Consider the following 15,034-nt stretch of genomic DNA (forward strand, 5'->3'; position numbering starts at 1 on the left):
GGCTGTTTCAGGAGGAAACAATGAAGGTGAAATATAGCTGGTGCTTTGGAACTGGGCTCCAAGGGTGCAGCCACTGAGAACACAGGGTGCCAGGTGGCGTGGCCTCTACACACATGTATGCACGCGCGTGCACACACGCGCGCACACACACCCATAGGGAATCCCACCCAAGCTTCTGAACAGGACCACCACTCAGAGAAAGGGCCCTGGACTTGCTCCAAGCAAGCTGACACCACATCTGGTGTACACAAGTCCGCAGGTGACCAGAGGGGAGGGTGCACAGCACGCTGGGTGGGAAGGAGTTCAAGGTCAAGGAGCAGGCCAGGCTCTTGGGCAGAGGGTGGGGCTGTGATAAAAGGCCCCACCCAGAGAATCCAGTCCAATAGGCTGTCCTCCGTTACAACGGCAGGGGTCACTGCTCACATTTTGCAGATAAGGCTGTCGGGCAGATGGAGCGAACACTGCGGGGCCAAGGGTCCAGCGGGGGCCAAGGGGCAGGGCCGCGTGTCTAGCTCTTCACCGTGCTCTGGTTAAGTCCCAGGGACAGAGGCAGTCGGCCTGGGCCAAGTGGACTCACGTGCATTTTCCCGACCCAGGAGCAGGCCATCGCGCTCTCTGCGACATTCCTCAGCTTCCTGCTTCCTGCCGGCTGGGTCCTGTACCACCTGGATCACTACAAGAAGAGCTCAGCAGCATGAAGGCTCTGCGGTCGCCACACCAGGCACAGACAGGAAGATCAGATTAAAGCCCCCTCTCCCTCACGTCTCTGGTGATTCTCTGCATGCGCATCGTGCACCTCCCCCACGCCCCCTGGATGCCCAGGACTGGGCTGTCGGACCCACCCTGGGCTGACAGGCTGGTTCCCGTCAGCATCGGGGTACTCAGGCCACAGAAGCTGCTGGCTCGGTGGCAATGGGTGGACACACGTTAGAAGGAAACAGACACCACGTCTCCCTGAGCAACCATACAGGCAGGACTCGCTTCCTTGGCTGCTGCGCCCACCACCCTCTGTTCTGGCTCTGCCCCATGGCCAGTGTGGTCAGGGATGCCTTCTCCTAGACGGTGAGAACCAAAGCCAAATTTCCACCAGGTTCCATCTCCTGCTTTTTAACCACTTCAGGCACACGCTTAACCTGGGAGCTAAGCCTAAGCAAACAGAACCACAACAAGGACAGTGCAAGGCATTTATTACAGAAACATCCTCAAGCTGCACTGGAGAAGCCATTCACACGTGTGGGTGCAGTGGGGGCCAATGCTGGAATGGGTGCCCTCCACCTACGAGGGGTTTTCTTCCCCATTCCTGGAGGTACCCATACATTCCTGCTGCCTCACCTGAGCCCCAGTGACCCTTCTCCACTGCAGGCTACAGCGGCATCCAGAAAGGAGGCTTTTGCCTATGGCTGGCTCCCTCATTAATGACAGTCCTCTGTGACAATCTGCACAGTAAGAACAGTCCATACTCAAAACTGAATCCCACTCCCACCCCCGATTAAACGCAGGTCTTCTTAGCTGCCTGGATCATCAGCCACGAAACACCTCTCCACAGACAGGCTGAGGCCGGGGAGCCTAGGTGAGGATGTCACGGGCCTGGTGCTCCACCAGCCTCTCCACAGACAGGCTGAGGCCGGGGAGCCTAGGTGAGGATGTCATGGGCCTGGTGCTCCACCAGCATCTCCATGCTCTTCACGTCGGTGCACCAGAACTCCAGGCGGTCCTTCATCCCCTTGATCTGCGTGCAAGCCAGGACACATGCGTGTTAAGGTGCTTGGGCATCGTGGCAGCAGATGGGGCAGTCCTAAATGTCCAGCTAATTCTCTAGGGCAGCATTATTAAAAAGGACATCAGAGCTGGGTGAGCTGGGTGTGTGAGATGGGATTGTCTCCGTCAACTCTTACCAGAAGGACAGTAAGAAAAACTTGCATGAAACAAAACAGGCAAGAATGGAGGAAATCCAGAGGATTAAATTTCCAGAAAATAGAAGTAAGACAGATTAGCTCAAATCACAGATCCAGAAGCATATTTAATCAGAGTACCAATTTTAAGATTAAAAGCCGTCGTCGAGCACAACTAGCGCTGTTATCACAGTAAGCTGTAAATGCAGGGTTCAAATCTCAAGCTTGCATTAAACTAGGTTCTTTGAAAAGCCCTTAGTCCATAGAGCAGTAATTCATTCTCTGAAATCTCTTGTCTAACAATGCTTTATTCCCAAATGGCTCCCATCCAAATGAAACTAAGACAGCACAGATACAACCCCAAACACCCAGAGAGGTGAACTCTGTATTTCAAGCACATTTTTACCTGTTGCAAATCCAACACGCGGGGCTGCACCCAGGTCATGTGAACGCGCTTATCCACCTCGTCAATACTGCCTTTCACCAGCCCCACTGAGAGGGCCTTCATCACCAGCAACTCCACCTGTGCAGAGAGGGGGCTTGTGTAAGACACTCTGGCGCCAACACGCACATCCCTGTGGACCCCGCCAGCTGTGGAACACGAGGGGAGCATGGCTCAGTGTCTTTGTGGCCCGAGCCGAGGGGCCCAGTGTCTTTGTGGCCTGAGTCGAGGGGCGGTGAGCTCACACAGGGGTCTGCACCCTAGGAGGCAGCTCTGCTGCTGCAGCACCCTGACTGTGAGAGCTGCATACCTCGTCCACGGTGATTTTAGCACTTTTGGCAATTTCTTCAAAAGTGAGTTGCCTATGATTGGCAGGTCGTGTAAAAGTCATCTGGAAAAAATGTTTGTAAGTCAGAGAACTGATAAATATATTTTTGTCAATACTTGATCCGAAAACATAGACCTTATCAGTACCCCAGATACTAAAATATTCTTAGTATTAGTCACATATCTTATCTTAACTCAGACTAAGCTTCCCATTCCTAGACAAGAAGGTGAGACAGGCTTTACGGTTGTTTTCTAGAACAGTCATTACTCATTTCCTGAATGAGTACTCGAGGCTGCCACGTGCCAGGGCTGTGCATGGAACTGGCAACACTGCGGCGACCCAGAAACACAAAGTGCCTCCGGTCCAGAAGCTTACGCTCCAGTGCAGGACAGAGGGCGGGCAGATGAAGAGAGGCCGGCCACAGCTCTTTCAGCACAGATGGACAGGGAATCCCATCCTGAGAAGGGGTCACCGAAGCTAAGGCTCAAACACAAACTAAAAAAGGCAAGTGGTGGCAAAGGAAGAGCAGAGGTGGTTGGGGGGCAGGGTCAGGAGAACCACCACCACCACAGCATGAGCTGAACCCCGAGGGCCCTCAGAGTCTGCAGGGCCGAGGCTCCCGGCAGGGTCTTGGATCGCCAAGCAGGCCCTGGTCTTGCTCACCTCCATCAGGCACAATAGCTGAATTTTCCTGAGAAGCTGGGCTTCATTGGCTGCTAAATCAGGCTGTAAAGCAACGCAACATCAGTTACCTGACCTGGGCTTTGAAATTCTTTCTACAGTCGTCAATAGGGCAAAAAAAAGTGGGCAGGCCCAAACATTTCCCACTTGAGATCACTGAGGGGCCCAAACATTTCCCACTTGAGATCACTGAGGGGCCCAAACATTTCCCACTTGAGATCACTGAGGGTCTTTATTAGTTTCAAGTGAACGGAACTTCATTTTTCTCAGGAAATCATTAGGAAAGTGCTTAGCTGAAGACCCAGGGTTTTCTAAGACCAAGAATTTACAGAGTGAGATTTGTTCCGCTGTCACGAGCACCAGGGGGCAGGACCACAAGGTGTATGTTGGTGCTTCAAGAGGACTCTTGGCACAAGCAAAGGCAGGAAGGGTTAGGGTTAGAGAGCAAAGCGACCCCAGGGCCTAGCATGGGGAAGGAAGGTGCTCAATAAACCAACAGACACATGGTGAACAAGCTCCGCAGGCGCACAGCCAATCCCACGGGACTGACCTGCTGGCCCCAGGCGGTCTTCAGAGTCTGGAATCGCTCTACATTGCCACTGTTAAAGGCATAGAGGGTGTCGATCAGCCACTGCCGGTCCGTGTCCCTCAGCGACTCCAGCACAGGGTGCATGAGCTGCGAGGACAGACATGGTCAGCTGACAGCACCTCAGCCTCCCCGGGCTCAGGAATCTGTGCCCCCCGGTCCACATACCAGCTCGCCAAAGTTGAAAACTCCCTCGCCAAGAAGTCCTGCCAGTCCCAGCGTGAAAGCTCTCTCCTGCTGCTCAGACACTATGGCAACAACACACCTCCAGTTACACCCCAGGCCTAAGAATCAGTTCTGTTTTGCTTTAGAAATATCCCATAGAAAATAAACTGTTTTCTGTAATGGCTATATTACAAAGCCCTAACATCAGCTCTTTCGTTTCAAGTACTGGATTGACTCAGGCTGTACCTGGAACCATATATGCAGCTTTGGTAGGAAAGGCATTCATTGCTTGTTTTCACCTCACTGTATGTGAATCTACTTGTATTTTCAGTATATCTACTGCCTGGTGGGGTGTGCTCCTCACCCCTCTTGCCTGCTGTGGGAAGCAGCACCATTTCTTATCCAGCTTAGAGCCACCACATTTAGCCTCTTTAGACTAGAATTAACCTACATTTGGTCCCCTTATTTTCTTGACCATATTAGTTGCTTTTTCCAATATAGTTTTCTTGAAATGTAGCAATTAAAACTGCACTAACCATTTTAGGAGTTGCTGATCTCCTTGGCTTCAACAGTATACTGTGACACAGCTGAAGTATGCTAAAATAGGGTGAAATCTACTTTGTAAACACGCACTTCTTGCACTAACTCTGAAAGTCACTGGCCACTTTTCTTCCACCCCCAAATCCTTGGAAGAGTTTTGCAATTTACTGCCCTGATGATGTGATCACTAATCTAGAGCCAGACATCTTGGAATGTGAAGTCAAGTGGGCCTTAGAAAGCATCACTACAAACAAAGCTAGTGGAGGTGATGGAATTCCAGTTGAGCTGTTTCAAATCCTGAAAGATGATGCTGTGAAAGTGCTGCACTCAATATGCCAGCAAGTTTGGGAAACTCAGCAGTGGCCACAGGACTGGAAAAGGTCAGTTTTCATTCCAATCCCAAAGAAAGGCAATGCCAAAGAATGCTCAAACTACCGCACAATTGCACTCATCTCACATGCCAGTAAAGTAATGCTCAAAATTCTCCAAGCCAGGCTTCAGCAATACATGAACTGTGAACTCCCTGATGTTCAAGCTGGTTTTCGAAAAGGCAGAGGAACCAGAGATCAAATCGCCAACATCCACTGGATCATGGAAAAAGTGAGAGAGTTATAGAAAAACATCTATTTCTGCTTTATTGACTATGCCAAAGCCTTTGACTGTGTGCATCACAACAAACTGTGGAAAATTCTGAAAAAGATAGGAATACCAGACCACCTAACCTGCCTCTTGAGAAATCTGTATGCAGGTCAGGAAGCAACAGTTAGAACTGGACATGGAACAACAGACTGGTTCCAAATAGGAAAAGGAGTAGGTCAAGGCTGTATATTGTCACCCTGGTTATTTAACTTTTGTGCAGAGTACATCATGAGGAATGCTAGACTGGAAGAAACACAAGCTGGAATCAAGATTGCCGGGAGGAAATATCAAGAACCTCAGATATGCAGATGACACCAGCCTTATGGCAGAAAGGGAAGAGGAGCTAAAAAGCCTCTTGATGGAAGTGAAGGAGGAGAGTGAAAAAGTTGGCTTAAAGCTCAACATTCAGAAAACGAAGATCATGGCATCCGGTCCCATCACTTCATGGGAAATAGATGGGGAAACAGTGGAAACAGTGTCAGACTTTATTTTTTGGGGCTCTAAAATCACTGCAGATGGTGACTGCAGCCATGAAATTAAAAGACACTTACTCCTTGGATGAAAAGTTATGACCAACCTAGATAGTATATTCAAAAGCAGAGACATTACTTTGCCGACTAAGGTCCGTCTAGTCAAGGCTATGGTTTTTCCTGTGGTCATGTATGGATGTGAGAGTTGGACTGTGAAGAAGGCTGAGCGCCGAAGAATTGATGCTTTTGAACTGTGGTGTTGGAAAAGACTCTTGAGAGTCCCTTGGACTTCAAGGAGACCCAACCAGTCCATCTGAAGGAGATCAGCCCTAGGATTTCTTTGGAAGGAATGATGCTAAAGCTGAAACTCCCGTACTTTGGCCACCTCATGCAAAGAGTTGACTCACTGGAAAAGACTCTGATGCTGGGAGGGATTGGGGGCAGGAGGAGAAGGGGACAACCGAGGATGAGATGGCTGGATGAAATCACGGACTCGATGGACCTGAGTCTGGGTGAACTCTGGGAGATGGTGATGGACGGGGAGGCCTGGCGTGCTGTGATTCACGGGGTCGCAAAGAGTCGGACACGACTGAGCGACTGAACTGAACTGAACTGCCCTGGGTGTAGCACTTCCATTTCATGACAAGAGTCCCAGGCTCAGGGCAGCCACGGTGCCTTGCGGGGGGTCAAGGCATTCACATCACTCTCCCTCTCACTGACGCAGACCACAGAAAGGAGCAGTCCCGGAGCAGGAACAGTAAAGGGCCATGAGGGTCAGCCTCACTGTCAGTGAATTAAAGGCTGAAAACAAACGCGAAAACTAAGGCTTAAACAACTCTTCCTACCACACGGGCTTTCTTCTAGAAGAAATAAACACATTCCGGTAATTTCTGAGATCAGGTGCCTCAGGCATGTCACCGCTCCTAGGCCATGTGACCGAGCTCCTCCTGGGACACAGGCCTCTTGGCCGTGTTACCTGGCAGGTCCTTGATGTCAACGCAGCCCAGAAACCGCAGCGCGTCTTTGTAGTAGGCCGCGTGGCTCCCAGTCGTCTGATAGTACTTGCTGGAGAGGTCGTAGAAACGACTGTGAACGGACGTCACCCCAGGGAGGCTGCTGAGCATCTCCTCAACATCTTCGATAGTCTCCTACACACAGGAAGCAAGAATGCTTTCTACCCTAAACGTTTTCCAAGTAACATGACAAGGCGAAAAGCATAAGCCACAAAGACCGATAAATCTGGCTCCATTAAAATGGAAAACTTCAGTTCGTCCCGTGCGGAATCCTGCTGGATGCACGCGCTCACAGGGAGAGAACTCTGTTTAAGGGTAACAGGCATCGCACCAGCAACTCATTCTTACGCGGCTTCGGAACAAGGGGAGTGGGCCTGCACGCACACAGAGCACAGGACGGGGCGCGAGGGGCGGCGCGGACAGCGCCCCGCGGTGAGCGCAGGGAGGGTCTTCTGTGCTATTTCTGCAACTTTCCTGTGATTTAAAGTTATGTAAAACGAAACAAAGAGGAAAATTAGGGTTTCCTTCCCCTTCAGTTTTAAACAACGATAAACCGGTTCTGTGGCAATCTCACCTTTGTGACTTGAAGGTCACCGATATTCAGCTTCAGGGCTCCAATCGCGGTTTTGCACAGGATCACCGCCTCATCACTACTTTTTACCTGGAGACATCGGAAACGAGGGACCCTCAGAAGTGTGGGCAGTGGAGTACCAGGGAAGGCATCTGTACACTGACCTAACCTGCATGACTACGAACACACTGGTCTCCAGAGTTGTGAACAGTGGGCACAGACACAAACTGTAATTCACGTATGTTTTAAAAGAGCTGGCTCGAACTTCATTTTACCTTCTCACGAGTCTTTTCCAGAAAACTAAGAGCCACATTAGGATCTAGAAAAGAAAGACCAAAGTCAGGAGCATCAGCACCGGAGTATCCTGTTGTACCTGTAAAGTGCCCATCTTTACAGGTGGGATAATCTTTAGGCTTAGACCATAAAATACAAGACTGAGCATTTTATATTATCTATTGAAATCCAAAAGCCGAATTAACTTATACTTTGAGATCATTTTAATTAGCATTAGGATCTGCTCCTTTATGAAACAAAGAGACTCACCAGTCATCTGTCTAACTACATGTAGAATGATTTCTACCAGGGACAAAGGATTCACCCTGAAATAAAAACCCAGTCTTTGAACGTCAACAAATCAATGTATTCATTTTCAAAAACAAAAACAAACAGAAGATTTTTACCTGTGTTCAAATTCACTGATGAAGTTTTCATAAAGCTGTGGAACCCAAACACGGAGAGTAATTATAAGATGTCTTTCATTCTGCAAAATCAAGACTTTAGACACTAGCATGACACCCGTCAGACAGCAGGCACTGCATAAGTGTGTGCTGAATAGTAGAAGACCCAAATTGGGGCTTATTAAGCTGACGTAAATGATCACCACTAGGGACTTTCCTGGTGGTCGAGGTATTAAGAATCCACCTTGCAACGCAGGGGTTATGGGTTCAACCTCTGGTTGGGGAACTAAGATCCCACACGCAGCAGAGCAATGGAGCCCATGCATGGCAACAACCGAGCTTATGCCGCAACTAGAGAGTCTGTGTCCCTCAGCAAAGAGTCTTCACAACCCCAGAAAGATCCTGAGTGCCAGAGCTAAGGCCGGACACAGCCAAATAGACAGATAATTCTAAAATGATCACCAATAAACTACTGAAAAAAGCTAGAGTTTTTTTCTTCCCCTAGCGTTTAGAATTAGAACCTTGTCCCATGAGACTCTCCCAAGGACCAATTCATCTATTTGTCCTCCAAAGTATTCTCTGAATAAAACAGACTATCTGTTTGAAAGGCTCACTAACTAAAGAGGTCAGAAGGTTGCAGGCTAATTATGTCCCATTATCCAATATCACAGTCATTCAGCAAACACTTGAGTACTTATCGTGACTGTTTACTAAGTACTACAGCACAGAATGTGTAAAGATGAAAACTGAACTTCTGAGGAGCTTCTGGCCTCGTGGAGAAGCCAGACTTGCAAGCAAATAAATGACAACACTGTGACTTATAAAGCAAGGAAAAAAGGCACACAGCTGGATTAGCCAATGAGAGAGACTGCAAAGGTTATTTCAGAAACTGATAGTTGAGCTTTGAGGGATGAAGAGCAGTAAGGGGTGGACAAATCTGATGTGGTAGAGGCGGTAGTTGGGACACCATTCCAGACAGGAACAAACATAAGCAAAAGCACCGAAGCAGTAGCTGCATTATGTTTCAGAAGCACTTCTGAAGGACACAGAGAAGGGGCCTTGGTCTCTATCCTGAAGTCAAAGCTATCCCAGCGGACATACACAATCACATTTGTATTTTACACACATAGCTGGATGCAAAGGAGACGGGAAGGAAAAGGGCTGAGCAGACAGACCAGCCGAGGCCACCAGCGGTCATGACAGGAGCTGCTGCTGCTGCTGCTAAGTCACTTCAGTCGTGTCCGACTCTGCGTGACCCCATAGATGCCAGCCCACCAGGCTCCCCTGTCCCTGGGATTCTCCAGGCAAGAGCACTGGAGTGGGTTGCCATTTCCTTCCCCAATGCATGAAAGTGAAGTTGCTCAGTAGTGCCGAACTCTTAGCGACCCCATGGACTGCGGCCCACCAGGCTCCCCTGTCCCTGGGATTCTCCAGGCAAGAGCACTGGAGTGGGCGCCACTGCCTTCTCCAACCATGACAGGAGAGAGGGGGGCGAAGGCGGTGAGGGCGACAGAGAGTCTGAGAAACCTGCAAGGAGCCGAGCCAGGCCTGCTCCGCATGGGCAGGTCACACGGGGGAGCTGATGACAACCTCTGCGCTCACAGCTGGGCAACAGGGTGGCAAAGGGAGTGCCCAGTATGGGCAAAGCTGGGAGAGGGAAGCTTCAGACAAGTCAGCTTTGGATAAGGAGCGTTAAAGGTTCCTCTGGGTATGAAGACTGAAAGGTGGAAATGTCTGTGAAACAAAATGTGGTGAATATATGTACACAATGGGATATCACTCAGCCTAAACAACGAGAATCCTGCCACCTGTGACAACGCAAATGAACCTTGAGGGCGTTACGTGAAGCAAAGTGAGTCAGAGAAAGACAAGTACGGTTTAACCTCACTTACACGTGGAACCTAAGACACTAACTCCTACAGAAAGCAGAATGGTGGCTGCCAGAAGCAGGGGCGGAGATGGCCAACAGGTCAGGGTGCAAACTCCTCTCTGTAAGATAACTAAATCCTGGGGAAGGGAGTGCACAGCACCGTGACGACAGCTAACCGCTCCGCACAGTCAACCTGAAAGTCCCTGGAGAGGAGATCTCACAAGGTCTCATCACAAGGAAAACAAGCCAGTGCCAACGTGAGGCGGTGCGCCACCCAGCCTCACTGTGGTGACCACTCTGCATACATACGTGCATCAGATCATTACACTGGACAGCGTCAACTGAGACAACGCTCAGCTCAGGCACTCAGTCGTGTTTGACTCTGCAACGCCATGACCTGCAGCACGCCAGGCCTCCCTGTCCATCACCAACTCCCGGAGTCCACCCAAACCCATGTCCATAGGTGCCAATTATTTCTCAAAAAAACTCAGGGGGAAAAATGAACCTGTAGCAGCCAGTTAGATATTTATATCAGGCACCTGGCAAAGAGCCAACGTTAAAAGATGGCTGTTTCATCACAGACAACTATTTGAAAGATACCTTTATCATTGAGAGGGAGTGTTTCAACTTCTCTGATGTGTTATGATTTACCTAAAAAATTACCTAAGGAAAAAAAAACTCTCTAAGGCAAAAAGTTCACTAAGTCTCGAAAATCAATGTTATTTCTGGTGACTGAAAATTCATCGATACTATTGATGAAATAAATTTATATTAAGCACTAAAATATATAAACTTAAAACTGAATAAAGAATATTAACACAAACAACTTATATTTTTAAGCAGGACAAGAAAAATGACACATGAGTTTCTTTCTCTGGGCCTCCCCCTCCCCCGCACTGCGCATCTGCGTTAGGGCGCCTGCTCCACCATAATCGCCAGTTTTTTCCTTTCTTCTCACAATGTAACTGCTTAAATGAAGGGCGTATTTTTCCAGCTCTGTAGTGGTCAAGGTGACTTGCTGCTCTCTTTGTATGACCTCACCTGGTCATGCATCCTTGATGGACTGTATGTAAAATATCAGTATGTCATTCTGATGTACTACCCTGTGTCTCAAATATGGATGACTGTGCTTTTGCCCGGGGCTTGGTTTCTATCCTAACATGTTGCATAGTTCTCTGAGCTTTCTGAGAGTCTGTCTCCCACGTTATAATCCTCAATTTGGCTCAAATAAAATCCTCCCTATTTCTTTTTGATTATTAATTCGCATTTTTGTCAACACTATCTATCTGAGAATGATGAGGGCTGGGGCCCAATAATTTTTAAAGGTTTATTTTGTCTAAGGAAATAGTAAACAAATCTACTGACCTAAATATGATGTCACATTCCCAAAAGGCTGAGCAAATATTTTGCTATGAGGTGAAAGTGATTTGAAGATAAGAAACTAAAGAATAGAAATGAGCAATTATGAGTTATCACTCATAATTACCACTATGATATAGAACCTCAGGGAATAAATATTGAGACACCTGTAATTTATCATTTTTTCACATAATCCAAAAGATAGCATGGCCAGCAAAATCTCCAGGCTACAGAAGATTACAAGTTCCTTTGAGTAGTAAAATGTCAAACCGACAGATATAAACCACAAGAAAGCCTTAGAAGCCCAGATGGTGGAATATCAAAGTGGTAAGCTTCACTATAAGAAGAATTAAAGCAAATAACTGAAACTATCATTACAAACTAGCTTTCAGTTCCAGTGCACTTATACACCTCTAATTCATTCAGAACCCAAGAGAAAGGCACCAAGGAGAAAGATTTCAAAGAGTAGTCTCAGATCGGTTCAGTCACTCAGCTCTTTGTGACCCCATGGACTGCAGTAGCTCAGGCTTTCCCGTCCATCACCAACTCCCGGAGTTTGCTCAAACTCACGTTCATCAAGTCAGTAGTCTGCTGCGGCTAAGTCGCTTCAGTCGTGTCCGACTCTGTGCGACCCCACAGACAGCAGCCCACCAGGTTCCCCCGTCCCGGGGGTTCTCCAGGCAAGAACACTGGAGTAGGTTGCCACTTCCTTCTCCAATGCATGAAAGTGAAAAGTGAAAGTGAAGTTGCTCAGTCGTGTCCGACCCTCAGCGACCCCATGGACTGCAGCCTTCCAGGCTCCTCCGTCCATGGGATATTCCAGGCAAGAGTACCGGAGTGGGGTGTCATTGCTTTCTCCGAGTCAGCAGTCTACCAGTAAACAAATCTGGGCAAAGGGAGGGGTTTGTGGGGTGGAAAGCAGGGGATCTGGGAAAGGCTCAGGCAGAGTGTGTTTTCCTGTTGACAAAATTCTACAAGGCTCTGTGACAGGCAGCATGATACTAAGCAGCATTCCATGATACTAAGCCTCCCACTCTCCAGTGAAGCACATCCCCACACTGCCCAGGACACAGTGCTGGGGGAAACAAGCAGTCAGCGGGGGAGAGGGGATGAGGAGAGACGGCAGTTACAACAACTGTCGACAAGCACAGATGTCGACAAGGTTGGGGTTCTAGAAGCAGCTAGAATGTCTACGTTTGAGTCTTCTTCTGTCACTAACCAGCTGTGATCTATGACCAGCCACTGAAGCCGCTGGCATCTGCCTCGACATGAGGGACACAGGCCAGCAGCAGTGCTGGTCTACCAGTGCTGCTGTGAGCAGCTCAGCTAGCCAGGCGCTCAGGCGTGCCCGACTCTGCGGCCCCACGAACCGCAGCACACCAGGCCTCCCTCGGCTCAGCTAGCCAGGCGCTCAGGCGTGCCCAACTCTGCGGCCCCACGAACCGCAGCACGCCAGGCCTCCCTCGGCTCAGTCAGTCCAGGCGCTCAGGCGTGCCCGACTCTGCGGCCCCACGAACCACAGCACGCCAGGCCTCCCTGTCCATCACCAACTCCCGGAGTTTACTCAGACTCGTGTCCATCGAGTCAGTGATGCCATCCAGCCATCTCATCCTCGGTCGTCCCCTTAGATAATAAATGTGTAAAGCACTCAGAATGGTACCTGACATAAAGTGATTGCTGAGTAGACTTATATAAATATATATATAACTGAGAAATCCACCTTTTATTTTTAAAAGTACCTCAGCATATTTAAATACTGTGACACAGCATGGCAAATCACTTACCTTAATGAGACCATCTCCTTGGGCAAAGCAGGGGTCTTGCACAAAATCAAGCACCTGAAGTGTCAGCTGATGCCACAGCCTGAAAGACACAAGACTCTTAAGACCTGTAACCCAACACCAGCCACAGACACCTTCACCTGCAATGGTCCTATCAAATAACAAGCATGCATCATCTCTAATGTTTAACACAAGAAAGCTAAAGCAGATGCTTTCTAAAGCTTAGTTCTTTCCCTGTCTCTGCCACTCAATGGTTATGTCACCGAGAGATCACTCTCTTTTCTCAGCTATAAATGGAGAACATCTTTCTAGATTACCTCAAAGGGTTACTGCAAGGCTCGACTGGAAACAAGGAGTTTGGAATCACATGTATGGAATTTGAAATTCTGGCTCTTCTACTTATTAGCTGACTACCTCAGGGAAGGAGCTTAAACTGGGCTTCAGTTTCCTCATTTATGAACAGGATGAAGGACTGAACGAGCTAATACAGAACATCTCTAGAACAATGACACAGCGCATTTGAAACCAAAGGCTAATTTTTAAGCATGCAAGCAAAATGGATGAAAAGTACAAAGGGCTACACAAGCAATTATTTGCCAAAAACTAAGATTTTTCTCCCTCAAAATCTGCTAATAGCAGAAGGCTGCTATCATCAAAACACATATTGAATATCCATGAAAAGACTCGATGCTAAAGGCTAAGGCTGTTAACAGGGGAGTATTACAAGAGCTGTGTTTCCCTGTGAAAAATCACTAACCCGCAGCTAACATTTTATTCTATTCATTTAAAAAGACGTGGTTGTTTAGCAACTGATGCTGTTCTGAAATTCATCCTGGTTCTAAACAAACCCGTACTCTAAGATCTTTCTAGGTGCACAAAGCCCAGTGCGAAGTGCAATGGAACGCAGGGGCGAAGGGGCTGCACGCCAGCAACCACTAGCAACTAGCGGCAGAATCCACAGAGGAAAAAAATGCCCTGGTCTCTGGTTGGTCTCGTTTCTCCAGACTGCTGAGAAAAGTAACAGTAGGTTATGACAAGGCTAACTATAAGACATCGGTATCTGTTCAGTCACAGGTCCAGAAGGCAGCGAACGCTAGATCCCAAAACCCAGTCTGGCTCTCCTCAGCCCTGCGAGATGTCACCCTTTTCCCTCCTCGGTCCTGCCTTCCGGGTCCCTCAGCACACCTTCTCTGTCTAGCTTGTCCCCATTCAATCCACACGGGTCCGAGCGCCCTCAGTCCACCAAGATCCAGGCCCACCCCGCCCCCCCTGTCGCTCTCCTATTCCAGGAGGCCCACGGCCCTAAGGCTCGGCGCTCACTTCTTGGTGTAGAGCTCCTCCAAACGGTGCCACACGGCGGCCTGGCCGGGCCCGGAGCTCTGACTCTGTTGTAAGAAGCCGGATACGTCCTTCATGACTGCAGGAACAACCGGGGAAAGCACTATGGCGGCGATGTCAGGGCGCAGAGAAGGCCGCCGGAAGTGCTCACTCACTTCCGGCGCTGCGTCACGCGAGGCAAGCTGGGAGCACTATGCTCAGCTTTAGGCGCCGGCTGGTTGTCATAGTAACCGCTCCTCTTGGCTTTGGACCCAGTTCTCTCCAGGGTTTGTAACGGACTTCCCCTCGGAGCTGGCCGTGCTACTGAGGCATTGAAGAGTACGGGCGCCTCGGTCGAGCTGGCTTTGTGACCTTTGTGACGCAATGTTCTTGATTCAAGTCGGGTTAACAATACCACCTTCCTAGTAGGGGCTTGCGAGGACTAAGTATAAATATGATGCCTGACCACAAAAAGCGTCCCCCAAACTGTTAGTTCTCATCTCCATCTCAACAGAAAAAAGCTGAGAGCGAGGGTAGAGAAATGCAGGTTCCAGGTTTGGTCTTGGGAACCAGAGGCGGGAACTCAACAGAATAGGAAACCGCCCCCACCTGACGTCCACCTCCACCTGGGCTGCTGGGACGGGGAAAGAGAACGTGAGGCTAGGGTAAGGGCTCGCGAAGACCTGGCGAAGGTGCGCTTGGA

At 49.0% G+C, this 15,034-nt stretch overlaps 1 protein-coding gene across 2 annotated transcripts; it reads right to left on the minus strand.

The window, feature by feature from the left end:
* Nucleotides 1–1,170: 1,170 nt before the first annotated feature.
* Nucleotides 1,171–14,519, minus strand: PSMD13 (proteasome 26S subunit, non-ATPase 13). Of its 2 annotated transcripts, XM_018044421.1 has the most exons (14): nt 14,335–14,519; nt 13,018–13,096; nt 8,008–8,042; nt 7,871–7,926; nt 7,603–7,646; nt 7,331–7,417; nt 6,720–6,891; nt 4,098–4,177; nt 3,894–4,019; nt 3,326–3,388; nt 2,645–2,725; nt 2,299–2,415; nt 1,646–1,729; nt 1,171–1,578 (listed from the first exon to the last, which is right to left on the minus strand). In XM_018044421.1, the coding sequence occupies exons 1-14, from the start codon at nt 14,427–14,429 to the stop codon at nt 1,567–1,569; spliced, it is 1,131 nt and encodes a 376-aa protein (XP_017899910.1). In that variant the 5' UTR covers nt 14,430–14,519; the 3' UTR covers nt 1,171–1,566. The 2 variants fall into 2 exon arrangements, with proteins under 2 accessions (XP_017899910.1, XP_005700142.1); XM_005700085.3 differs by having other exon boundaries at nt 1,171–1,729; nt 14,335–14,518.
* Between the last annotated feature and the right edge of the window lie 515 nt (nt 14,520–15,034).

Source organism: Capra hircus, unplaced genomic scaffold (genome assembly GCF_001704415.2).
Source record: "Capra hircus breed San Clemente unplaced genomic scaffold, ASM170441v1, whole genome shotgun sequence".
Classification (NCBI taxonomy): Eukaryota; Metazoa; Chordata; class Mammalia; order Artiodactyla; family Bovidae; genus Capra; species Capra hircus.

Excerpts from the sequence above, each read along its gene's own strand:
- PSMD13 (XM_018044421.1), bottom strand. The coding sequence starts at position 14,429 with ATGAAGGACGTATCCGGCTTCTTACAACAGAGTCAGAGCTCCGGGCCC. Across the intron at positions 7,418-7,602 it reads TGGAAAAGACTCGTGAGAAG|GTAAAAAGTAGTGATGAGGC; the intron begins GTAAAATGAAGT and ends CGATGTCTCCAG. Across the intron at positions 6,892-7,330 it reads GTGACCTTCAAGTCACAAAG|GAGACTATCGAAGATGTTGA; the intron begins GTGAGATTGCCA and ends TCCTGTGTGTAG.